Source organism: Dama dama, chromosome 4 (genome assembly GCF_033118175.1).
Source record: "Dama dama isolate Ldn47 chromosome 4, ASM3311817v1, whole genome shotgun sequence".
NCBI lineage: Eukaryota > Metazoa > Chordata > Mammalia > Artiodactyla > Cervidae > Dama > Dama dama.
The window spans coordinates 39822272-39848970 of NC_083684.1; the positions used below are offsets into that span (position 1 = coordinate 39822272).

The 26699-nt window shown below is 48.5% G+C and overlaps 1 protein-coding gene across 2 annotated transcripts; it reads left to right on the forward strand.

The window, feature by feature from the left end:
* Nucleotides 1-2494: 2494 nt before the first annotated feature.
* On the forward strand, nucleotides 2495-15936 carry CES3 (carboxylesterase 3). Of its 2 annotated transcripts, XM_061134791.1 has the most exons (13): nucleotides 2495-3283; nucleotides 4349-4553; nucleotides 4658-4796; nucleotides 4948-5081; nucleotides 5548-5701; nucleotides 5809-5913; nucleotides 6790-6891; nucleotides 7249-7386; nucleotides 12368-12448; nucleotides 13726-13873; nucleotides 14881-15030; nucleotides 15183-15261; nucleotides 15373-15936. In XM_061134791.1, the coding sequence occupies exons 1-13, from the start codon at nucleotides 3202-3204 to the stop codon at nucleotides 15566-15568; spliced, it is 1713 nt and encodes a 570-aa protein (XP_060990774.1). In that variant the 5' UTR covers nucleotides 2495-3201; the 3' UTR covers nucleotides 15569-15936. The 2 variants fall into 2 exon arrangements, with proteins under 2 accessions (XP_060990774.1, XP_060990779.1); XM_061134796.1 differs by lacking the exons at nucleotides 2495-3283; nucleotides 4349-4553; nucleotides 4658-4796; ... (3 more) ...; nucleotides 6790-6891; nucleotides 7249-7386 and adding an exon at nucleotides 10194-10283.
* Nucleotides 15937-26699: the final 10763 nt, after the last annotated feature.

Below are 26699 nucleotides of genomic sequence, written 5' to 3' on the forward strand. Positions count from 1 at the left end.
GTACTTTTTCTCTTTTCTTGCTGAATAGGATTCCATATATGACATGCCACATTTTACCCATTCATCCACTGATGGACATTTGAGTGATTTCTATTTTTTCCCAGGTGGCACAAGTCGTAAAGAACCCACCTGCCAATGCAGGAGACATAAGAGACATGGGTTCCATCCCTGTGTCAAGAAGATCCCCTGGAGAAGGAAATGGCAACCCACTCCAGTATTCTTGCCTGGAGAATCCCATGGACAGAAGAGCCTGGTGGGCTACAGTCCATGGGGTCCCAAAGAGTCAGACACAACTGAAGCGACTGAGCATTTTTAGGCTATTTTCAACGAAGTTGCTATGAACATTTTCAGACAAGTCCGTGGACATATGCTTTCATTTCATAAATAGTAAATCGCTAGGGCTTCCCAGGTGGCACGAGCAATTAAAGAACCCGCCTGTCACTGCAGGAGACATAAGAGACACAGGTTCAATCCCTGGAGGAGAGCATGGTAACCCACTCCCATATTCTTGCCTGGAGAATCCCATGGAAAGAGGAGCCTAGAGGGCTATAGTCTGGTCCATAGGGTTGCAAAGAGTTGGACACGACGGAAGCAACTTAGCACGCATGCAAATAGCTAACAGTGGATTCACTGAGTCATATGGAAGGTGTATGCTTAACTTGGAAAGAAAATGTCAAACTGCCTTCCAACTTGACTATACCATTTTTGCATACTCATCAGCCATATATGAGTTCCAATTACTCCAGATCCTCACCAGCACCTCGTCTTATCAGTCTTTTACATTCAATTAATTTAATAGATGTGTAGTGGTATCTCATTGTGGCTGGTTACCTCCCTCCATCACCCCCTTCCTCTTTCTCAGTCTCTCTCTCATGAGCCCTTGCATGTACCTGGGATTCTGGGAGAGGGAATGGCCCCACCAGGGAAACTTCCAAAGAGGATTCAGGAAGCTGCCCTGGTTGTTTCTGGGAGGAGAGAAATTTGATCCTCAGGCTCTCCAACTTAAGGTGTGAGCTGGAACTCCAGGAGAGGATCTGGCTTCCAGTTCAGGCATGACCCTCACCCTGTCCCTCAATGAACAGCACATTCAGCTGTTTGAATTAGCAAATATCTGCCAGTGCACTGTACTCTCCACCCATACCCCCAGCTCTCACTCCCAGCCAGTCACTGGGGCCCTGACACTGGGCCCCATGGGGTGGGGGTCCCCCAAGCCAGCAGAGAACCAGACATCCTGCTCTGACACAAGAACAGGCTCCCCTTGCCTCTGGTTTCATACCTCATGTTTTCGCACTGTAACCTCACTTTAACCCTGTGAGGAGGCTCCTCTTATCATCACTGTTTAATGGATGACAAAACTCGGCCTGGAACTGTGAAGTAACTTGTACTAGGTCACACAGCTGCCACCTGGCAGAGCCAGGATCTCAGTGCAGGAGGTCTGGCTCTGAAGTCACGTCTTCCCTGGGGGTGGAATATAGGATTTGAGTTGCTACAAGGAGGCTTCCTGCCCCATTTTCTCCATCATCCCTACCCAGGAGTCTCAGGCCCAGTGGAGGGTCGTGCCCTGCCTCCACCACTGTCACGTGAGGCTCCTTCCAGAGAGTCAGCCTACCTGAGAGTTATCCCCAACGTACACCCTTGGGGTCCTCAGTCCACAGGCCCCTTGGCAGGGCTGCTCAGGCCCAAGGCATCATTCAACCACCATGGAAAAGACCTTGTCTGTTTTTCAAAACATTAAACACAGAATTACCATATGACCGTCAGTTCCATTCCTAGCTCTACACCCAAGAGAAACGAAAACATAGGACCACACAGGAACTCATAAACAAATGTTTACAACAGTGTAATTCATAAGAGTCGAAAGGAGGAAACAACCCAAATGCCCTTCAATGAATGAATGGATAGAAAAAATTTTGGTGCACCCACAGTGAAATATTATTTGATCATAAAAAGTAAGTACTGATATGTGCTACACCTTAGATGAAACTCCAGAACATCATGCTGAGGGAGAGAAGCCAGACACTAAATGTCACATATCATATGATTGCTTTAATGTGATACATCCAGAATAGGTAAATCTATGGAGTCAGAGAGCAGATTAATGGTTATCAGCTCATCAGGGGATGGGGGTATTGGCATGGAAGGTGAGGGGGCAGGGGCAGGAATGGAGAGTGACTATTTAATGGAAAGGATATATTGCTGGGGTAATGAAAGAATTTTGTAACTAGAGAGATGGCCCCAAATCGCAAATATACTAAATACCACTGATTTGTATACTTTATAATGGTTCATTGTAATGTGAATTTGGTGGTGGTTTAGTCGCGAAGTCGTGTCCAACTCTTGAGACCCCATAAACTGCAACCCACCAGGCTCCTCTGTCCTTGGGATTCTCCAGGCAAGAATAGTGGAGTGGGTTGCCATTTCCTTCTCCAGGGTATCTTCCCAACCCAGGAGCCAAACGTGGGTCTCCTGCCTTGCAGCAGATTCTTTACCAACTGAGCTACAAGGGAAGACTCGATTTAAAAAGAAAAAAAAAAGGGACTTCCCTGGTGGTCTAGTGGTTAAGAGTCTGCCTTCCAATGCAGGAGATGAGGGCTTCCATCCCTGGTCGGGAAACTAAGATCCCACATACCTCCAGGGATCTAAGCCTGAGGGCCCCAACTCCTGAGCCAGGAGATCTTGTTTGCACAACAAAGACCTGATGCAGCCAAAAATAAATAAATACTTTTCTTTTTTTAAAGAAAGGGGGCATCAACCCCAGTTCCCTCTACCCTGCGGCAGAGCTCAGGTGCCTCTCCAGCAGGTAGGACCAGACAGTGGCCCCTACCCCGGTGAGCTGGCTCACTCAGAGCAGGACTGGCACCAGGGTCATGTCCACTACTCCCTCAGGTAGGTGATATGTGTGCCTGGCAGTGAGTGTCCAAAGTGTCCTGAAAGTCTTGGTGTCAGAAGAGCTGGAACTTGAACCCAGGGTTGCAGAGCACCTTCCCTTGCCTAGGGCTGTCATATCACCACGCCTGCTGGCAGGGCTGGTCTCCCAGCCCCACCCCCCTCCTCCTCCAACCTGGCTGCTAGACTCCAGTCAGGTGGGGGCGGTCAGCTGAGGCTTTCCCAACAACCGTTTAGAGATTGGCTGTGCCAAAGAGCAGGGACATTGTTCCACCTTCTACCACTTCTGCCCACAGTTGAGTGTGAGTAAGAAGCATGGGCACAGTGGTAAGAACCAGGTCTGGGGTCCTGGTCTGGGTGGCCTGTCTGCTCCTGGCATTCTCTGCTACAGCCACTGGTAAGACACACCCTCAGGGCCTGCAGAGGTGGGAGCTTCTGGTTTGGTGGGAGGACTTGGAGGAGGGACAGGGAAGGTGGGCAGCCTGCTCAGAGAAGGAGCCCTCTGTTCTGTTCACTTGTTCACCAGAATGCCAAGGGTTGAACATCCTCTCTGGGCAGGGGCAACCATCTGGGTAATGCTACCCCTCTCTTTTTTTGTTATGATAAAATATACAAAACATAAAATTTGCCATTTTAACCATGTTTAAGTGCAATTTGTCATGTTTTTAAGAGTTCCGAGGATTTCATTTAATCAGTAAGACACAGACGTAGAAATGATCATCATGAGAAAGAAAGTTTACTTGCCATTCCCTAGAAACAGGGCCACTCAGGGAAGCAGGGGTCCCTCAGGAAGCAGAGGAAATGAGCAGGGGGTGGGGGAAGGATGTGGATGACAGCTTTCATTGTTGTTCCCTGTGGGAGGGACAGGAGAGACAGGCAGAGCAGGTCTGGGTTAGCTCACTGGAATGGTTTCAGTAGGTTCTGGGGCATGGGGCTGTCCCTACATGTCCGGGACCTGGCCTTGCATTGATTAGGGCAGGTGGTTAGTTGCCAGGAGTACAAGGGTGCCCAGAGGTGGCCAGGAGCATGGCCTCTGGGTGGACTGTGAAGGGCACGTCCCAGTGAGTGGTTTACCATCTCTAAGAACTGGCTAGTCCTGAGAGGGCAGGGCCAGCAAGCTGGAAGTCAAAATATCAGAACAGAAAAAAAAAAAAGATAAGGTTGTCATGCCGTATTTAGCAGGTGAGAGGGCAAGTGGCCGGCCCAAGCCACCACCCATTGCCCACCTGGCAGGTCTGTGGGTCGCAGGGGGGTTTAGCTTGTTCACTAGGGGGAACTGACTCAACCTGGAGGAGAGGTGGGGAGAGGATTTGAGGGGTAGTCACAAGACCCGTTTCACAGGCAGGCTGGGGCAGTTCATCAGAGTGCTCAGAACCCGGCCTGGCAGAGGAGGTGCTCAGAATAGTGGGTCCATCTGCCACCCCATGCACACTCACCCACAGCCCCTCTGTCCTGCCCTCAGGGCCGGGGGTCACTCAGCCTGAAGTGGACACACCCCTGGGCCGTGTGCGAGGCCGGCAGGTGGGCGTGAAGGGCACAGACCGTCTTGTGAACGTCTTCTTGGGCATCCCATTCGCCCAGCCGCCCCTGGGGCCCCACCGGTTCTCGGCCCCGCGCCCAGCGAAGCCTTGGGAGGGCGTGCGAGATGCCAGCAGGGCCCACGCCGTGTAAGTAGCCCCGCTGAGGTGGGCAGGCAAGCAGGTGGCAGGAGTTCAGCTGCCTGGGCTGGTGGGGCTGACCCGCTGGCCCTCGGGCTCCTCCTCCGCCACAGGTGTCCGCAGGATCAGGAGAGAATGAACAACAGCAGATTCACGCTGGACGGAAAGCACCAGACCTTCCCCATTTCGGAGGACTGCCTGATCCTCAACATCTACAGCCCGGCTGAGGCCCCCTCGGGGGCAGGAAGGCCAGTGAGCTGCCCAGAGGGCCCTGTCCACCCAGCCAGCGCGGCCAGGCCTGATCCCTCCCCACCCCCGCTCCGAAAGCGCTCCAGGAGTCTCCAGAATGCCCTGAGCCAGTCAGTGGGCAATAGGGATCACTGACCCACGGCCATCTCTGCAGGTCATGGTGTGGTTCCACGGGGGCTCTCTCGTGACTGGCACCGCCAGCACCCACGATGGGTCCGCCCTGGCCGCCTACGGGGACGTGGTCGTGGTCACAGTCCAGTACCGCCTGGGCTTCCTTGGCTTTTTCAGGTGAGGCAGCACGCCTGGCGGAGGGCAGTGACTGCACATGGTGAGGGTCTGGAGCTCGAAGCGAGACCGGGTCCCAGGCAAGCAGGGTGCTGGGCAGAGCGCAGTCAGCTGAGGCTCCACCCCCTTGGGGGAGGGGCTCAGCCAAAGCCTGGGTTTGACAGTGGGACTTGGACCTTTGAGCACAATACTTTGGCTCCTGGTCTGTGGGTCAACAGAGTCTGTAGGGTCAAGGAACAACACTTTCCAGAAGCCGCTGGAGAGCCAGAGCTGGCGGGTTGCCCAGTCAGGCCCACCCACCCCACATACTGGGCATCTGACTACTGGGCATCGCTCATAGCCAGGCCAGATTGAGGAGCAAGGGAAGGTGGGGCATCCCAGGGGCTGATTCAGAGCAAAACTTCAGAGGCTGAGGAAAATCTGTCAGGGGATCCAGCCGGCCCTAACCACTGCCCCACTCAACCGCCAGCACTGGGGACAAGCATGCTCCTGGCAACTGGGGATTCCTCGACGTCGTGGCTGCTCTGCGCTGGGTGCAGGGGAATATCACCCCCTTTGGGGGTGACTTCAACTCTGTCACCATCTTTGGTGACTCCACTGGGGCCTCTGTCGTCTCTGCCCTGGTGAGTCACCCCAGGGAGGGAACCAGCAATGGTGTCTCCTGTGGTCCCAGACCTCTCAGATCTTCTGCCCTCCTCTGACAGCCATCTGTCCCCCACACTGCCCCCAGGTCCTGTCCCCACTGGCTGCCGGGCTGTTCCATAGAGCTATAGCACAGAGTGGAATCATCACCCTACCGGGGTTTCTGGATCCTGACCCCTGGCTCCTGGCTCAGGTCTGCATTTCTTTCACTCTCTCACCCCATGTACACCTGCCCTATGCTTGCTCTTGGCGGAGGTGTTACCACTAGCCAGCTCCTTGCTGGCAGAGAGGGACACACTAGGCTGAAGGAAGCACACAACTAGTGAGAACTCAGGGAAAGCCGCCTGAGTTCCCAGGGTGTGGCATGGTCCCGGAAGCCATCCCTCCAGCCTCACGGGCTACCTGACCCTGCTCCAGCCTCAGCACCAACCATGGTCCCCTCCCTGCCAGAGCAGCGCACACATGACTCCCTCCCCACCTAAACCCTCTCTCCTTTCCTTGCATGCCTGCATACTAAATCACTTCAGTTGTGTCCAACCCTTTGCGACCCTGTGGACTGTAGCCCGCCAGGCTCCTCTGTCCATGGGAGTCTCCAGGCAAGAATACTGGAGTGGGTTGCCGTACCCTCCTCCAGGGGATCTTCCCAGACTTAGCGATCGAACCCACATCTCTTACATCTCCTGCACTGGCAGACAAGCTCTTTACAACTAGCATCACCTCCTTCCCTTACTCCACCGAACTTTTTTGAGCCCACTGACTCTGGGACTAGAGTTAATTAGATAATGACACTGTTCTCACAGGGGTAGAGGGGACCCAGACACACACACACACAGATAATGACAGTAATGATGTGATGGCGGACACATGGGGTGCCTGGGGACCACCCAAGCTGGTGGGCAAGGAAGGCTTATCTGAGTTGGTGGTAGATCTCTGGCCAGTGTCAAGGTCCTGTCTCTTACATCATTGCCCCAGTTCTCCTACAAATTCGTCCTCTCTCTGTGGGAGGCAGAGGGCTGGCAGTGGGCACTGATGGGCAAGAGGGAGTCAAGACACTTTTGTCTGTCCCCAGACCCTCGCAGACTCCTTGGCCTGCAACTCTGACTCCTCGGCTGGGATGGTGCAGTGCCTTCGGCAGAAGACAAGCGAGGAGATAATCCTTGCCTACAAGTCGGTATGCTCACTTCTTGGAGAACAGCAGTGGGCAGTGACACAGAGGGGATTCTGTCCAGAGCCTGCAGGAGCAGAGGGGCAATCAGCAGTGTGGGGTGAGGCAGCTACCCGGGAGGCTAAGGGTCTGGGGGCATGAAGAGGGGGGTCACCCCAGTCCTGAGGGTCTTCTAGCAAAGAAGATGGCTTAGAAGCATCACAGGCCTGGTCTCCTGACTCCCTCCAGTCTTCTCGCCTTGGTGATCTCATCCCCTCTCTTCTCCTTAAGGCTCAGCCACCCAGGCAGACAGCCGAGGGATCTCTAGGGTTCCATCTGTTGAGGGCCTGACTGGGAGGCTCTCTGCCTTGTTTTCTCCTGCAGAGAAAAATGGCTTTGTACAACATCGATGGTACCTTCTTTCCCAAGAGCCCTGAGGAGCTCCTGAGGGAGAGGCAGTTCCACTCTGTGCCCTTCCTCTTCGGAGTCAACAACCACGAGTTTGGCTGGCTCATCCCCAGGGTGAGTGTACCCTTCAAGGCCCTCCCTGCCCCGACATCATCTCCATGTGCTGTGAGTTCAGACCCTTCTGTCTCATAGATGAGAAAGCAGAAGCTGACCCAGTTTCATTTTCTCAAAGCAAATATTTCCTTCTTAGGGACCACATTTTTTTACTTTCTAGGCAGTACTGATCCATGGCATATTCCTGCCTTGGTGTCTGGCTTATGAATCAGGCTCTATGAGACTAGTTTGTGTGACTCTGTACCTGAGGGGCCAACCACCCGAGATTCCCAGGTTTCTGACAGTGTCAAGTCGCTGGGAGACATCATGGCCCACATGCCTTCCAGTCCTTTTCAGCTGCACAGAATACCCCACACAGAGTGTCACCATCATACCTTCCTTCTAAGCATCTTCTCATATTTCATTCTCACTCTTTCGCCCATCTTCACAATTAATGAATTTAATGCCTGCAAAACCTTCCACAAAGAAAGGGTCGTCTCATAATTTTCCTTCATGTCATCGCTTTGGCAGCTTCTCATTTTAATCACTGAAGCTAATATTGCAGTTAACGTCTTCATGTCCACAGCTTTTGTCCTCTGACTTATTTCCTTGTATTTAATCCCCAGGGGCACATTTGGGTGCTTGTTAGATGAAAGCCTTAAGTAATGTTGATACTCATTGAAGTTTGTAGGAGTTTACAGTCCAGGTGTGTGTGTGTGTGTGTGTGTGTGTGTGTGTGTGTGTGTGATAGCAGAAGAGTGTTAAGGGGAAACAGTACCCTGGACTCTGGTAGGGTACTTGCCCCCACACTTGCAACTTTGAGTTGTGAGTGTTAACAGTGAAAGGGAGCTGACTTGGCTGGCTCCCAAGACACGGGCAAACCTGTCTGATGTGGAACGCTGTGCCCAGGACTTTGTGGCTAAAGATATTTCTCAGAGTTGGTGACTCAGAGGGCTGCTCACCCCATCACTAGTACAGGCGTTCCCTCCATTCTCTATAGCCATGGAAAGTAATCCGTATGCCTAATGGAAACCTCTCCACTTCTTACATGTTGCTATTGGTACAGCACTTTCTGAAATTACTCCACTGATTCAAACTGCCACCAGCATTGTCTACAGGTTTTTTGTTTGGTTTTGTTTCATTTTGTTTGACTGCTGTGAGGCTTGTGGGATCTTAGTTCCCCAACTAGGAATCAAACCCATGCCCCTCGCAGTGGAAGCACAGAGTCCTAATCACTTGACCACCAGTGAAGTCCCTGGAGTCTACAGGCTTTCTTGCAAACTTACCAGCATTTGCAGAGCACAGTTTTTTAAATGTCAACTTTTTAAAAATATAATTTACATAGCATAAAAGTTACCTCTTTGAAGTGTACAATTCAGTGGTTCTTAGTATACTCACAAAGCTGTGCAGCCATCACCATATCTTATTCCAGAACATTTGCTTCACCATCACGCAGAAAGAAGCCCATACCCATTTAGCTGTCACTTCCCATCCCTCCCCATGCCCCCTACCCTAGCACTTGGCAACCATGAATCTACTTTCTGTCTCTGATCTACTTTCTGTCAAATCTATGGATTTGCCTCTTCTGGACATTTCATATAGTAGAATCGTACAATATGTGGGGTTTTGTGTCTGACTTCTTTCACCTAATATAATGTTTTTAAGGGCCATCTATGTTGTAGTGGATATCAGTACTTCCCTCTTTTTTTATGGCTGAATAGTTCAGTGTATGGATATACCACATTTGTTTATTCATTCATCAGTTGACAGACAGTTGGGTTGCTTCCACCTTTTTGGTTCTTATGGATTCCCCTAATGTAAATGTTCATGTACCAGTTTTTGTGCAAACATATGCCTTAATTGCTCTTGGTTATATACTCAGGGATGGAACCACTGGGTCATGGAGTAAGTCTATGCTCAATCATTTCAGGAACTGCTGAACTATTTTCCAAAGTAGCTGCACCAGTTTATATTTCCACCAGCAGTGTATAAGGATTTCAATTGCTCCACATCCTTGCCAATGCTTGTTAATATCTTTTGTTTTGATTGTAGTCATCCCAGTGGGTGTGAAGTGGTATCTCACTGTGGTTTTGAGTTGCACTTCCCTAGTGACTAAAATGGTGAACATCTTTTCATGTGCTTATCGGCCATTTTAATATTTTCTTTGGAGAACTGTCTTCTGTTTTGTCCATTTTAAAATTGAATTATTTGTCTTTTTATTGTTGAGTTGTAAAATTTTTCATATATTCCAGATAGACATCCCTTATCAGATATATGATTTTCAAATATTTTTCCCATTCTGTAGATTGTATTTTCAAATTGTTGACAGTATCCTTTGCAACACAATTTAAAAAAAAAAATTTGATGAAGTTTATCTGTTCTTTTGTTGCTTGCCCTTTTTTTTGTCATACCTAAGAAATGATTGCTAAATCCAAGGTCATAAAGATTTCCCTCTATGATTACTTCTCAGAATTTTATAGTTTTAGCTGTTATATTTAGGTCTAGATTCATTTCAAGTTAATTTTTGTATATGGTGTGAGCTAAGGGCTCTTTTGCATGTGGTATCTTCTTGTCCCTGCGTGATCTGTTGAAAAAAACTATTCTCTTCTTATTGAACTGTCTTGGTGCCCTTATTGAAAATCAGTTGGTCATGAATGAGTCTATTTCTGGACTTTGAATTCTACTCCATTAATTTTTCCTTATGCCACTGCCATAGTATCCTGACTACAGCAGTATTATAGTAAGTGTTAAAATTGGGAAGTATGAATTCCTCAACTCTGTTCTTCTTTTTGAAGATTGCTATATTATTTTGTCAGAGTTGCCATAACAAAAAACCACAATATGAGTGGCTTAAACAATGGACATTAAGTGTTTCACAGTTCTGGAGGCTACAAGTCTGAAATCAAGATGTGAGCAAGGTTGGTTCCTTCTGAGTGTTGTGAGAGAGAATCCATGCCTCTTTTAACGTTTCCTTTGGCCTTATGTATTCTTTGGCTTATAGATGGCTTTCTCTCTCTGGCTTCATGTTGCTTTCCCTCTGACCCATCTATCTCTGTGTCCAAATTTCCCCCTTTTACAAGGACTCCAGACATTCTAGACAGTGCTCTGTGCTCAGTCGCGTCTGACTCTTTGTGACCCCATAGAGCCCGCCAGGCTCCTCTGTCCATGGGATTTCCCAGGAAAGAGAACTGGAATAGGTTGCCGTTTCCTTCTCCAGGGGATTTTTCTTACTCAGGGATTGAACATGTGTCTCTTGTGTCTCCTGCATTGCAGGCAGATTCTTTACCCACTGAGCCATCAGGGAAGCTGATACTAGACTAGAGCCCACCCTAATGATTACCTCTGTAATCATCAGAATTTGACTAATGGCCTCATCTTTACATAAGATCACATTCTGGGGTACTGGAGATTATGACTCCACATATTTTTATGTGGAGACACAATCAGTCCATGATAATTGTTTAGCTATTCTGAGTCCCTTGCATTCCCATGTGAATTGTGGTCAGCTTGTCCATTCCTGAAAAGAAAAAAAAGCAACTGAGATTCTGATTGGAATCACACTGAATCTGTAGTTCAATTCGGGAAGTATTGTCATTTTAACAATATTAAGTCTTACAATCCATGAACATGGAACATCTTCACATTTAGTTAAGTCTTCTTTAATTTCTCTCAATTATGTCTTCTAGTTTTTAATGTACAGTCTTGTACTTCTCTTATTAAATTTATTCCTAAGTATTTTATTCTTTTCAATGCTATTGTAAATGGAATTGTTTTCTTCATGTCACCTTCAGATTGTTCACTGGTAGTGTACAGGAGCAATTGGTATATTGATCTTGTAGAACAACTGTTTAAGAAGTTTTGCTACTTTAGCTTCCATGGCCTTTAGTTTAATACCTTAATTCCTAGTGAAGATTAACATCTCCCCTCAGGTATACACTTTTTGTGTTTATTTGTCTGTGAATTTTTTGTTCCTGCTGCTACAAAGATTATCCAAGAGTCTAGGAGCCATGAAAATAACTTTAATAACTTTGACCTTTCTATCCTGCTTACTCTGTCAGGGCCTTTGTACATTAACCCATTCCTCACAACAATCCCATGAGGCAAGATATTGTCACTCCTTTTACAGATTAAAAGGGGCTTCCCTCATAGCTCAGTATTCTTGGGCTTCCCTTGTGGCTCAGCTGGTAAAGAATTCGCCTGAAATGCGGGACACCTGGGTTCAATCCCTGGGTTGGGAAGATCCCCTAGAGAAGGGAAATGTTACCCAGTCCTGTATTCTGGCCTGGAGAATTCCATGGACTTAAACAGTCCACGGGGTCGCAGAGAGTCAGACATGACTGAGTGACTGTTACTCACTTACAGATTAAGAAACTGTGACACAGAGAGTTTAAGTAACTGGTTCATGTTATGCACCTAGTAAGTAGCGGAGCTGGGATTTGAACCAGAGACCGAGCTTTTAAAACTGTAACATGCAAAGCCAACATTTTAAAAACTATTTATTTATTTTATTTTTATTATTTATTTGGCTGTGTCAGGCCTTAGTTGCACCATGGGAATTCTTAGTTGCAGCATGTGGGTTTCCTGACCAGGGATCGAACCCAGGCCCCCTGCCTGGGAAGTACAGAGTCTTAGTCACCAGAGCACCAGAGAAGATCCTAAAGTCAACATTTAATTTTAAAGACATTTGAACTTTCTTTGTAACCCCTGCTACAGGACCTGGGGGTCTTGATAGTATTCTATGAAAATATTGAACAAATTCCGAGACTGCTGTTAACCACTTGCTTGTTGTATTTGGTGCTTTTCCCTCCCTCCTAAATTAGAAGTTTATTTTTAGGGAGGTCTTCAGGCTAGTGGGTTTGGCCACACTCGGCTCTATAATGAGCTCATGGTCCCAGGGCTGTGAACACTGGCCTGCTCCAAGCTGGGCGCTGGCTGGGAAGGTGAGGGTGAGGGGCATGGGCCGTGATGAGGCTGTACTGAGAGGGCCTTGGTGTCTGCACAGGGCTGGGGTTTCCTGGAGAAGATGGATCAACTGAGCCTGGAGGACATGCTGGCCATCCTGAGGCCCTTCTTGACCAATATGGTGAGAAAAAGGCAGGAATGGGTAGTCCAGTGGGGCTGAACCCAACACAGTCTCTACCCTCTACCCTCCAATACCCAGCTCCCTACCTGCCACCAAGCCTGGGGGGCAACTGTCGGATTTTAGTTCTGCCTAGGAATCCCCTTGGACATGACACAACATGGTTCTCAAAGGAAGATCACCACCACATCATTTTCATCACAGACTACCCGTAATGAGCACACACTCTCTGCCAGGACCTGTGCTGTGCTGAGCACCAGGACAGGCATTCAAATCCTCCAATCCTCGTTACAACTTTGTGAAGCAGGGACTTTCATTATCCTCATGTTACAGATGAGGAAACTGAGGCTCAAGGCCTCGAGGTGGGTAAAGGGCAGAGGCAGAGCTTGTGCCAGTCATCTGATCTCAGAGCTTAAGATGGCACAGTCAGACCTGGAACCAGGTGGCGCGTGCGTGCTAAGTCGCTCAGTCGTGTCCGACTCTGTGCAACCCTATGGACTATAGTCTGCCAGGCTCCTCTGTCCCTGGGATTCTCCAGGCAAGAATACTGGAGTGGGTGCCATGCCCTCTTCCAGGGGATCTTCCTGGCCCAGGGATCGAATTCGCGTCTCTTAAGTCTCCTGAATTGGCAGGCAGGTTCTTTGCCACTAGCACCTCCTGGGATGCCTGAAGCCAGGTGGACCTGGGGTCAAATCCTGATCCTGGCTTCTTGTCCACAATTAACCTTCCACTTCTTCACTCATAAATAAGAATGCTAGTTCCCACCCATGTGAGCTGTTTAAGAAAGATACTGGATGCTGTATTGGAAGAGTCTCCCAGGGAACTGGTATCCAGGAGGTGCTCAATCGATGTACATTTCCTTCGAGACTCCCTAGATCCCTCCTCACTCACACAATCACATCACTGCTCTCTAGAGCTGTGGGGAAGTCCCATGATTCATTCTTCCACTAACTTCCTAGTTAACTTCAACTGAGTGCCTGCTCTAGGCCAGAACTCTGTGATTCACAGAGGCTGCCAAACCACCTTACAGGGAGGAGCTGACTTTCAGAGAGGTTCAGCAACCTATCTGAGGTCACACAGCCAATCAGTCACAATGATTGCAGAGCTAGCAGTTAACTCCAGATTTGACCTCTTCCCACCCAGACATCATCTAGAACCCCCAAGGAAGGCAGGTGGCTAGCCTCCTGGCACATGAGTCCTGGGACATGAAAAAGGCCAGACAGGAGGATGAAGGACTTCTTGGAAGGGTCTGTGGGGTCTGACAAGGCCTCTCACCCCAGGATGTGCCCACTGAGGTGATGTCCACCATCATAAAGGAATACCTAGGCAGCAGCTCAGATGGACAAGCCAAGCGAGAAGCCTTCCAGGAATTGCTAAGTGACAGTTTCATAACCTTACCCATGTTGCAATTTGCGAGACACCTCCAAGGTAAGCCTATCACTGCCTAAGCTGTCCCACCCTTCCCACTTGAGCCCAGGACCTGAGCTCTCACGGGGGACATGGCCTCACGCTCCAATGCTTCTCCCACTCACCACTTCCTCTCTGAGACGCAGTATCACAACAGTAAGAGGTGACTCTGGCAGACACTCTGCAGAGGAGAAAACCAAGGCACGGAGAGGTGCGGTGACCTGTCAGAGGTCGCCCAGCAGGGCTTCTCACCAATTCTCTGGGACTCAGTTGACTCATGAGTGATTTTTTCTGCTTTCAGCCTTCCTCCTGGGAGAAAAGTCTTGCTTCCTCCAAGCTTCATGGCTCTGCAGTCCCCAACCTTTTTGGCTCCAGGGACTGTTTTCACAGAAGACAATTTTTCCATAGACAAGGAGTGAGAGGGGGATGGTTTCAGGATGACTCAAGCACATTACATTTATTGTACACTTTATTTCTATTTATTATGACATCAGCTCCACCTCAAATTATCAGGCATTCAATCCTGGAGATTCCAGACCCCTGTTGTGGCTAAACCCTAACATAGTCCTAAACAGTTCTGGGTTCCTGTCTTTGTGACCCCTTGGGCAGACACATAACCCTTCTGTGCCTCGTTTTCTCATTTCTAAAATGGCTATAGTAGGGGCTCCCTGATGGAGCCTAAGATTCCAGGCTCCCAATGCTGAGGACCTGGGTTCAACCCCTGGTCGGGGGGAACTAATGATCCTACATGCCACAACAAAATTCGGTGCAGCCAAATAAATAAAAATTTAAAGAAATAAAATGGCAATCATAATGCATAATGATCTAATCCATAGGTTATTATGAGGATGAACTGAACGATGACTGGTGCTGAACATCTAGCAAGTACTCAGTAAAGGCTTGCTGTTCATCATTTTGTCATCATCATTATTATCACTGGTATTGGTGTTACGGTGAGCCTGGCTTAGCAAAGATAGTGCCTGATCAGGCTGTGGGTGACCATCTCTCATGCAGCCCTCTCTCCACAGATTCTGGGGTCTCCATCTTTTTCTATGAGTTCCAGCATCGACCCAGTTCTTTTGCAAAGATCAAGCCAGCCTGGGTGCGGGCTGATCATGCGGCTGAGTTGACCTTCATGTTCGGCGGTCCTTTCCTCACGGATGAGAGCTCCATGTTGGGTGAGGATGGACGCACCAGTAATCCTTAGGTTTCTGGCTCCACCAGGGGAGGAGCGGGGCTTGCAGGAACAGAGGTCTCAGGTCAGCATAAGGGACCCTGGAGTCTCCTTCAGGACCCACCTGACCCTGATCCAAGTCTGTCCTTCCCACAGCCTTTCCAGAAGCCACGGAGGAGGAGCAGCAACTGAGCCTCACCATGATGGCCCAGTGGACCAACTTTGCCTGGACAGGGTGAGTAAGCAAACAGGCCTGCCTGGCTTTGGGCCTAGGACTACTTAGAGTTGCCTGCCTGGGAGCAATACAGGAGGCCTTGGTCTTCATTCATTCATTCCTCCCACCCAGGGACCCCAATGGCAAGGGGCTGCCTCTTTGGCCCCCATTCAACCATGCGGAGGAATACCTGGAAATCAGCCTGGTGCCACGGGTCAACCAGAAGCCAAGGGAGGCCCGAATGCAGCTCTGGGCAGAGATACTTCCCACCAAGTTTGGGCAGTGGCAGCATAAGCAGAAGGGCAGGAAGGCCCAGGAGGAACTCTGAGGCAGGCCCTGGGCCTTCTGGGCTGGAGCTCAGCCCTAGGGGTGGCCACATCCCAGGCGGGCAGCCTCCTCCTCTCCCTTCTGTGCTATGTGCTAAATCACTTCAGCTGTGTCTGACGCTTTTGCAACGCCCATGGACTGTAGCCCGCCAGGCTCCTCTGTCCCTGGGATTGTCCAGGCAAGAATACTGGAGCGTGTTGCCATGCCTTCCTCCAGGGGATCTTCCTGACCCAAGGATCAAACCTGGGTCTCTTACATCTCCTGCATGAGGAGGCAGGTTCTTTACCTCTAGTGCCATCTAGGAAGCCCTCTCTCACTGCTAAGAGACTTTAACCCAAACCAGGCTGATGGGCAGTCATATCTCTTAAAGCAGGGGTCCCCAACCTCTGGGATCTAATGCCTGATGATCTGAGGTGGGGCTGATGTCATAATAATAGAAATAAAGTGCACAATAAATGTAATACACTTGACTCATCCTGAAACTGTTCCCCCCTCCCCAGTCGATGGAAAAATTGTCTTCTACAAAACCAGTCCCTGGTGCCGAAAATGTCAGAGACTGCTTGCTGCATTAGAACATCAGCCCCTCTGTGACTCCTGTGAAATGTCACCTGCTTCTCATCTAGGGGGATTTTGCCCAAACTTCTCCCTCTTCCCACTTGCTCCATGGAAAGTTCCAGCTCATACCTCAAGCTCCCCAGAGGATCCTCCTCCGGAAAGTCTTCCCTGCCTTCTCTGGACCTGGCCCGAGCTCTGTCTATGACAGTGTATCCCACTCTAGGCTAGCACCGTTGGTGTCAGTGTTCCTCTTCCCCTCTCAGAAGCTCTCTGAGAGTGGAAATCAGCCTGACCCCACTCTGCATCTCCCATACCAGGATCAGGCAGGACCTGGGGTCAAAGGATGCTTGCTGAGTGAGAGACTGAGAAAGTATGAGGATGGGGACTGTTGCATGTGAACCCAGGCCCTTTAGGCACCAAAGCTCTGCTTAGTTCTGGACAAATGTTGTCCTCTCCGATCAGAAGGGTGGGTGGACTCTCGTGGCAGAGACCTGGGTTTAGGGAGGGTGGGTCCTGAGGCCTCAGGGGATCCAGCTGACAACTGATCTCAGAGGCTTCTGACTAGGGCTGGGGGAGGTCCCTTTGTCCAGTCTTGGCCCTTGCCAAGACAGAGCAGAGTCCAGCAGGGCCAGGGTCTTGACCCTTGGACGTGAGATGCAAGCTTCCCAGCCCTAGTACCTCACCCGCTTATGGCCTGCCTGGGCTCTTTCTTTTCCCTCCAGCTGGGGAGACTGACTTCTGGGGCTGCACAGTTCTCGGGGCACCACCAGGACGCAGGAGAACAGGCTGGGGGTGGGTGTCTGGACTAGTGCATCAGTCAGGCTGCTGTCAGAGAGAGAAGACCAGGTCTGCCCTCTCAGGCAACAACAGGTGAAAAGCAGCCAGAGGTTTTTGAGTGGGGCACACATTTCTTTCTTTTGTTTGTTTTTGAGGATCAATATATCCTTCCCTTGAGACATCTGGATTTTAATACAAACACAATGACTTCCCCTCTGCCCACTATCTCATCCCACCAACTCTGGTCCCATATACACCCTTCCTCAGTCAGACTAAGTTCCTGGCTGCTGCTGATTGAATGAAAACTACTTGCAGTTGAGACCAATTCTGTTTTGTGCATGCATGCTAAGTCATTTTAATCATGTCCAACTCTTTGCAACCCCATGGACTGTAGCTCTCCATGCTCCTTTGTCCATGGGGTTCTCCAGGCAAGAATATTGGAGTGGGTTGCCATGCCCTCCTCCAGAGGATCTTCCTGACACAGGGATCAAACCCATGTCTCTTGTGTCTCCTGCATTGGCAGGCGGATTCTTTACCACTTGCACCGCCTGGGAAGTTATGTTTTGGGAAGTCCATTTGGGACAGAAAAGAGTCACAAACCAGAGGTTCCAAGTCGTGCTGCTCGGCTACCCTAAAGCTCCCTGCCACCCTTGAGGCAAGTTCAAGCTCTTTATACGGCATTGAAGGACTCCTGTTCTCATCCCCTTGTCCCCATAAGCTGGTAAGAGAGTCTGACAGGTAGTTCAGTTCAGTTCAGTCGCTCAGTCGTGTCTGACTCTTTGTGACCCCATGAACCGCAGCACACCAGGCCTCCCTGTCCATCTCCAACTCCTGGAATCCACCCAAACCCATGTCCACTGAGTCGGTGATGACATCCAACCATCTCATCCTCTGTCATCCCCTTCTCCTCCTGCCCTCCATCTTTCCCAGCATCAGGGTCTCTTCAAACGAGTCAGTTCTTTGCATGAAGTGGCCAAAGTATTGGAGTTTCAGCTTCAACATTAGTCCTTCCAGTGAACACCCAGGACCAATCTCCTTTAGGATGGACTGGTTGGATCTCCTTGAAGTCCAAGGGACTCTCAAGAGTCCTCTCCAACACCACAGTTCAAAAGCATCAATTCTTCGGCGCTCAGCTTTCTTCACAGTCCAACTCTCACATCCATACATGACCACTGTAAAAACCATAGCCTTGACTGGACAGACCTTTGTTGGCAAAGTAATGTCTCTGCTTTTTAATGTGCTCTCTAGGTTGGTCATAACTTTCCTTCCAAGGAGTAAGCGTCTTTTAATTTCATGGCTACAATCACCATCTGCAGTAATTATGGAGCCCAGAAAAATAAAGTCTGACACTGTTTCCACTGTTTCCCCATCTATTTCCCATGAAGTGATGGGACCAGATGCCATGATCTTAGTTTTCTGAATGTTGAGCTTTAAGCCAGCTTTTTCACTCTCCTCTTTCACTTCATCAAGAGGCTTTTTAGTTCCTCTTCACTTTCAGCCATAAGGGTGGTGTTATCTGCATATCTGTGGTTATTGATATTTCTCCCGGCAATCTTGATTCTAGCTTGTGCTTCATCCAGCCTAGCGTTTCTCATGATGTACTCTGCATATAAATTAAATAAGCAGGGTGACAATATATAGCCTTGATGTACTCCTTTGCCTATTTGGAACCAGTCTGTTGTTCCATGTCCAGTTCTAACTGTTGCTTCCTGACATGCATATAGGTTTCTCAAGAGAAGGTCAGGTGGTCTGGTATTCCCGTCTCTTTCAGAATTTTCCACAGTTTATTGTGATCCACACAGTCAGAAGAGTTTAGGAACCACTAAAATGAAGGTACTTGGGTGAGGGGCTAGGTTCTGTGCCTACGCTCCACCTCACCCCCAGCTAAGGAATTCAGTGTGGAAGCGAGGCCCTGCCAGACACAAGCATTCACTGACTCTGCTGCTCTCCAGGAAACCTCCTAGAGCCTTCTGCTGGTCCCCAAACTCTCAGTGATCCTCTGCCTTCCAAACCTCAACCCGCACCCCCCACCCTGCCCCAAGCCCCTGGTACCTGGTTAGTTCCTATCTGTGTATTTTGGGGTGTGGTGGCTGGGTTGGAACGGAGACTCTGAGCACAGCAAGCCCCCAGGTGCCACTGAGCTGTCAGGGTCAGTGGAGAAGCCGTCTGACTACATAGGAGCCACGCAGCTTAAAGTTGTTTCAGACATCTTTGAATGGAAAGTCATTTTTACACCTGGTGGTTTTTAAGACTCCTGAAAATTGTTTTTAAAAGTTGTGACTTTTGCTTGTAGGTGTATTTTTAAATGAGCTTCATGAAATCCTTTGATAAACTGGTGATCATGGAAGGTTAGGATTTTGTCTAATCTTCCAAGATGCTTTCATAGATGCACAGGTACTGTTCACTTAGGTGTGAGGGGGGAGGGTTCTTGCCATCCCATTGGTGAGAGTGTGTGTGTGCATGCTAAGTTGCTTTAGTAATATCCAACTCTTTGCAACCCCGTGGACTGTAGCCCGTCAGGATCCTCTGTCATGAAGATTTTCCAGGCAAGAAAACTTGAGTGGGTTGCTATGCCCTCCTCCAGGGGATCTTCCTGACCCACGGATCAAACCTGCATCTCTTTTGTCTCCAGCATTGGCAGGCGGGTTCTTTACCACTAGCGCCACCTGGGTAGCCCCGGCTGCCTTTTTCCTTTCTTTCTTTTTAAAATGAAACTAGCAATATTATGTTGGTTTCAGGTGTACAACAAAGTATAAGATTTAGATGTATGTATATATATATACACACACACATACATGTACACATATACATACATAAGCATATCATATGTTTGGCCTTGGAGATGATGAACTTTTCTGATAAAGAAGTGGGACCGATGTGCATTTGGAGGGTGACTTTCATTTTCCATTCAAGTGTATAATATCATTTTAAAATATTCATGACTAGTTTCAAAACAAATGATTCTTAGAAGTCACTAAAATGTAACTCATAATAAAGATGGATGTTTTCCCAAAGTGTTTACACATAAAATTATTAGTTTTTAAAATAAAACCACAAATACTCATTGTAAAAATTTTGGAAAGTAACAGAAGCCTAAATTAAAAAAAAAAACCCACAATCCTGCCACATAGATGGATCCCTGAAATTCCAAATGTTTTTTTTCCCCAAATGTTTTATACTTTTCTTTGTTTTGAAAAAATTTAAATAATATAGTCAATATCTTTACCTTAACAGTCTGTTATGAATTGATTTGTAGGGAATTCCTTGGCGGTTCAGGGATTAGGACTCTGAACTTCCAATGCAGGGGCCTGGGTTCCATCCCTGGTCAGGGAACTAAGATTCCACAAGCTGTACAGCCAAAAAAAAAAGAATTGGTCTGTAAAACCGTTTGAATCTGGTATCTTTAAGAGTGAGTGGTATAGTAATGTATCTATCATGCAAGAATTTTCATTGTAGTAAATACCCAGGACCTGTTGTGCAAATTTAACTCTATGCCAAGGTGCCCTTTTTAGTCAATATGAGCTCGAGTATGCCATAGTAAGAAACAAACCTAAAATCTCCATGGCTTAGGACAAGGGAGGTTTCCTTCTCCTCCATGTCATGCGCTCATCTCAGGGCAGTGGGAAGTTGGCTGCCCCATCAGCCCCACTCAGAGGCCACCCCCACCAGAAACACTACTGGCCAGCTGGAGAAGGAGCATCATGAAGTTGCTCACAGTTCCTGAAGGAAGCCAGAGGTAACAGGTGTCTCATCCACTCACCTTTCTTTGCCCAAACTCAGAAGCAGAGTCGGGTTTTGAGAGGCTTGAGACTCATCTGATTTTGGAGACCCACTCTTAAGGAAAAAGATTTAGAGTTAAATACTATTCTACCTAGTTTTACATTGTTAAGAATGAGAAGCACAGAAAATTACAAATTTTAGAAGTATTTTCCTTCTGTTATTTTGGCCTCCACTAAGGTAGATGGTATTTGAACATTAGTATAATCAGTTAATTTTGGAAAAGTGCACAAAAATTGATCTGAAATTCCAGAGGCCATCAGAGCAATCTGGGGCTTCCTAGGTGACACTAGAGGTAAAGAATCCACCTGCCATTGCAGGAGATGCAAGAGACGTGGGTTCGATCCCTGGGTTGGGAAGATCCCCTGGAGAACCCACTCCAGTGTTCTTGCCTGCAGGATCCCATGGACAGAGAGCCTGGTAGATTACAGTCCATGGGGTGGCAAAGAGTTGGACACGACTGAGGGACATGGCACACACCGGCCAATTCAAGTTTTAGTTTGCCCACTCCCTTGTGTCGGGTGATGTCATTACACAATCGATATGCTCTTATACTGCATACATCATCTTATTGATCGGTGTGTGTAGGAGGCTGTCATTGGAACGTTTGTCTCTTCAGGCTGTTGCCATGCGTTGGAGGCAACTTGGTGTGCCATTTTATTTGGGGCTGTCAGACTTTGTCAGTTCAAGATTTGTCAGATACTTTACGACGTGATCTGATACACTGGCTACATAAATTATATTAATCTCCCACACATAGGTATTTTCCCCTTATAGTACTGCTACGAGTTTCTGCCCTATGAATCCCCGAATTCTCATAAGTTCTGTTTCATGTGATTCCCACCAAAATGGGAGGAAAGGTATATATAGTGTGTTTATAATTGGATACTGTGCATTATGGGGTATATCCCTGTTGGGAAACACCTAACTTCCATTTAGGTGCTGATGAAAAGAGAATTGTCCACTGACTACTGTTTCACACATTTGATGATCTGAAGAATTCTCCTGCTAAAAACTTCTAGCTTCTGGCCCCTTATGATTCAAACCCTTTCTTCCTTCACCACTCAGACACTTTTAGTTTGGCATGGAAGGGCATGTTGATCTTGTGAATTTTAAGGCCTGCTTCCTCATCATGATGTCAGATCAGCGCATATCTGGAGGCCATTCCTACAGAGGGAAGACTACAGTGGCTGTACGTGGAAGCGACCCCTAGACCCAAATTCAGTCTCTTTCTCTCAGCTTCCAGTTAACCGACTCCCCAAAACGCCCACTGTTACTCCATCACCACTGGCAAAAGGCATTGTAATGGATGGGAAGTTTCATCATTCTGAAAATAAATTTTCCCTGGGAAACTCAGCCCCAATCTCCAACCCTACCGTGAGCCCGGAAGTCAGAGAACGGGCTGTACTGTGAAGCATACTGTTGTTAGCACAGTGCTCCAGAAGCGTCCTGATGGTTTTCACTCCCACCAGTAGTAACAGGGGGTTATGAGTTTTTTAAAAGTTTTATGTCATCTTAATCAGCCAGCTGTTTGCCCCCCATCCACGCTTTTTGATGTTGCCAGTCATAATTAGCCATAGCTGTGGAAATTTGACAACCTTTTTTGTTTTTTAATTTCTTTTAATGGGAGGCCAATTACTTTACAATATTGTGATGGTTTTTTGCCATCCATCAACATGAATTGGCCATTGCCATACATGTGTCCCCTCCCTCCTGAACCCCCTCCCATCCCATCCCATCCCTTGAGGTTGTTACAGAGCGCTGACAGCCTTTTAACATCAGTACCTTTCAAGCATGCAAATGTTTACTCCTGAGCAGTCGGTAGGTGCTACACAGAGCAGACTTTCTTCCAGGGTGCCCCTGTGATCTCCTGGTGAGCAATGCATTGGCTCTTCCTTATTTACATCTTTTTGAACATCTCTGTACAGTTTTACATGTATCTTTGTCTACTGCAGAATTGTTATAAGTTGAATTACTTTTGATTCTATAGGTGCTTCGAAGTTGTTGGCTTCCAGTATAACTTTGGGTCCCTGTTTTCTTTCTTTTCGGCCATGCCACATAGCGTATGGGATCTTGGTTCCTCAACCAGGGATCGAACCCATGCCTCCGGCAGTGGAAGTGCGGAATCCTAACCGCTGGACTACCTGAGTCTCTGTTTCCTTATTGGTTATTAGACAGGTTTTACTTCAACAATGATTGTTATATTTGACTGTGCTGGAGGAAATCTGACATTTTCTGTACCAAAAGGCAGGCAAAAAAAAAAAGTGTTTTCCTTACTAGAATTTATGGTCAGTTCGTTTATGAGAATGGGGACAAGAATATACAATAGAGAAAAGACAGTCGCTTCAGTAAGTGGTGCTGGGAAAACTGGACGGCTCTGTGTAAAAGAATGAAAATAGAACATTCTCTAACACTGAATGATAATTAGTTGTAAAGTGCCTGGAATAGTGCCTGACACACAGCAAGTGCTCAACAATTGCCCCCTGGTGTAGGTGTGGACACAGATTTCAACTGCACTGTCTGAAAAAATCATATGGCTCCCTCAACTGCAGTTCAAAGATAGAAGAACTAGGGGACATTTGGGGTGCTATCATAATGTTAGTATGAGGCTTTTCCACTTTGAAATAACTCTTGGACCTGTGTCTGCCTAGAAGAGGTGGCAGGTGGAACTCTGTGGTGTTCTGAATGAGTCTCTGGCCTTCCCTCAGGGTGTCAGGGAAGCTGTCATCCAAGCCCCTCCCCTACTGTACCTGCAGTCCCTCCTTTTGGATTTTAGATGTACACCCTCCAGTCCCCCTGGACCCCAGTTCCCAGCCCAGCTTGCCCAGGCCCTGGGAAAACCATTCCAAGAACAGGAAGCTACCTGGCAGAGAAATACCAGCTCTGTTACTAGAGAAGAGTGGCGTCCACACATCCCTCCTCCCTCTGCCCCAGCCCTTGGGCTTCCTTTCCCATCAGCCCAGATTCCTCATGTCTTGAGATGGCATTGCCCACTGGAGCCTCTCTAGAGGTGTCCTTGCCCCTCCCTACTGTCCCTGAGCTGACTTTTCTGACTCTGGAGGTCTTGACCAGGGCCCAGGGCACCAGGCAATCAGAGGGCCAGGCCTCACCCACCCAAGGAGCCTTGCTGAGCTTCCCTCTGTGCTCAAGTTCACTCACATCCTTTCTCTCCCTCGGGGCTCTGGACCATCCTCTGGGGTCCTGAGTAGTCTTATAGGACCTTTGGGCCATCCTCTGGGGTCCCGAGTGGATCCCCGCTTTACAGAGGAAGAAACTGAGGACCAGAGAGGGGAAGCACCTTGCCTGAGGCCACACAGAGTGAGGATGGAGCCAGGACCCATTCCCAGTACTGTGGGCCTCCCTCCAGACTGTGCCCTCATGCCTAGAGTGAGCTTTCCAGCTGCCGGAGTGAGGGTCTAAGGGGTGGTGTAGGCAGAGGAACTGGGATTCCAATAGCTAGCACTGTCAGCAAGTGAGGCCCAGAGTGGGGAGTTTTGCAATAGTTCAGGCAGTACAGAGATGAGAGATGACCGCACCGCACTGAGCGGGTCTGCAGAGCTCCAGGCACAGGCTCCTTCTCTTATCAGGAGCTTGGCTTCATTCTGTGATCTGGCCCCTCAGGACACCCCACCCGACTTGTCATGCATCTTTGAAGCCCAGTCACGGACCAGATGGAGCCTCATTTCAGTTCAGTTCAGTCACTCGGTCGTTTCTGACTCTTTGTGACCCCATGGACTGCCGCACACCAGGCTTCCCCATCTTTTGATAGAGCCTCAGTTTTCTCTCACCAAACAGAGGGTGCTGGGTGACTCGGGAGAAGATCACCTAGCATTTCATGTCAGAATCTCAGGTTCTTACCCCTAAGATAGTGTTTTCCCAGGGCCACCTGACTGACCCAGCGACCTACTCAATGTTCCCTGTGCCCCATGTGGGCGTTGGATGGGGCCCACATGAGTCCTCCACTCGGAAGCCTGGCCTGGCATTACTTCCACCCATATGGCCCAGGTGAAAGGTTGTTTCTTCCCCGGGGAGAGGGGGCACGAATGGAGCCAGCTGTTGGCAGGACCCGTCCTTAAGGCCCACACAGAGCTGGCCAAGTTACTGCACAGCTGGGCTGCGGATCCTGCAGGTGACTGACCTCCAGGCCTGCCTGGCAAGTGCACTCACAGTCTTATCTGCCTTTTCCACCACCCACTTCCCTTGTCCTCCACACTCACACTCCCCTCCACCTCCCAGCTTGGCCCTTCCTTTCAGTAACACATGCTTAGTACAAACAGATAAACTAACCTTGTCAAGTGCTCAGGGCTGGTGCACTGGGAAGACCCAGAGCGATCGGATGGGGAGGCAAGTGGGAGGGGGGATCGGGATGGGGAACATATGTAAATCCACGGCTGATTCATGTCAATGTATGGCAAAAACCACTACAATATTGTAAAGTAATTAGCCTCCAACTAATAAAAATAAATGGGGGAAAAAAAAAAAACAACTAACCTTGTTGGAGCCTGGGAAGCAGAAACAAGTGGCTCTGTCACTTCCCTCAAACCAGGCTCCATACTCCTAGTGATGTGGCCACACATGGACCGCAGGGGAGGCCAGCAGCGCAAAGTAATGAGAAAGGGAATATGATCCAGAAAGAGAAACGTGGCCCAGGACAGATGAAGCTGCTGGTAACCTGTGTTTCCCTGATCTTGCCTTCCCTGTTCTCTCCCATACCTGACTCTTTAAACCCCACAATGATAGTGCATTCTTCATAATGCTGGCTAAAGAAAACGTAGAAACTACAGAAAATTTAAAGGAAAAAGAAGGAAAAAAAAATCAAGGTCACTGATGATGACTCTGCAACTCAGAGCCAACCACAGACACCATTTTGGCATCAATCCTTCCTGTTACTTTAGACATCTTTGGAGTATTTTGGTATGTACTTTCCATGGTCATATTCAATATACAATTTCAGATTCTCCCTTTTTCAAGTTATTAAACCACATCAGCCTTTCCCCAAGGACTAACAATGACAGCTGACGATGGGTTTTCCCTGTTTGAAGTGCTTTACCTACATGAACACATTTAACCCTCACTACAACTCAGTAAGTACTATTATCATGCAGGATTTACAGATGAAGAAACTGGAGTCCAGAAGAGTCACATAGCTTGTAAGTGGCAATGCTGGGATTCAAGCCCAGTAGCCTGGCTCATAACCAGTGCTAAATCATTGGCTACTCTAGAGTCTCACGGAACATGATATTACTGACCGTGTAGCATAAATTACATTCTGTAGGTGTAACATCCTTCTTCACCCATCCCCTACAGTCTTACTGAGGTGAGGCTGTCGTCAACAAGGCTATAGGACACTCATCCTGTAAACAACTTTTTGTGTGTTTTGGATGGTCTCCCAGACCAAATTTCTTAGTCCAAGGACAGGGTAGTTTTGTTTTGTTTTTAATATTTATTTGGTTACCCCAGGTCCCTGACCACCATCACCCAGTTTTGGACTTCCACATCATGGCTGCTTTCAGACCCACATGGTCCCGGCTGAGAAAGTCCGCATGTGTGAGAAGGGTTGGGGAGTGCCTGTAAAAGGGACTGCACAAACTGGAGGGGAGCCTCCGTGTACGTGTGTGTGGGCGGGGGAGTAGGGCCTTTAAATCCGCAGGGAGGAAACCTGGGGGCTAAGAAACAAGTGCTCAGGTGTTCTGCTCCAAACTTAGTACCTACTGGTGCTCAGTGCTTGACTCACACTACCTCAACTTTAAGCCCATTGCACAGATGAGCAAACTGCAAAGGGGTTACAGGCTGGTCAGTTTTTCAAAGAGCCAAGACCATTGACAGTGACTTATCACCCCAACGCAGAGATACGGCTGTGGGCTGATGGGAGAGCTGGTTACAATTTCCCCCACCCTCTCACCTTCTATTGATGATTAAAAGATAAAAGTCGGACAGCCCAGCTCGCCGCAGACACATCCGCCATCTGACATCTGCGGGGTGGACATCGTCCCAGACTGTGGCAGGAGCTGGCTGGCCGGAGA

Coding starts and splice junctions, on each gene's coding strand:
- CES3 (XM_061134791.1), top strand. CDS start 3,202: ATGGGCACAGTGGTAAGAACCAGGTCTGGGGTCCTGGTCTGGGTGGCC. Junction 4,797..4,947: donor CCTCGGGGGCAGGAAGGCCA/GTGAGCTGCCCA, acceptor CCATCTCTGCAG/GTCATGGTGTGGTTCCACGG. Junction 6,892..7,248: donor TAATCCTTGCCTACAAGTCG/GTATGCTCACTT, acceptor TTTCTCCTGCAG/AGAAAAATGGCTTTGTACAA.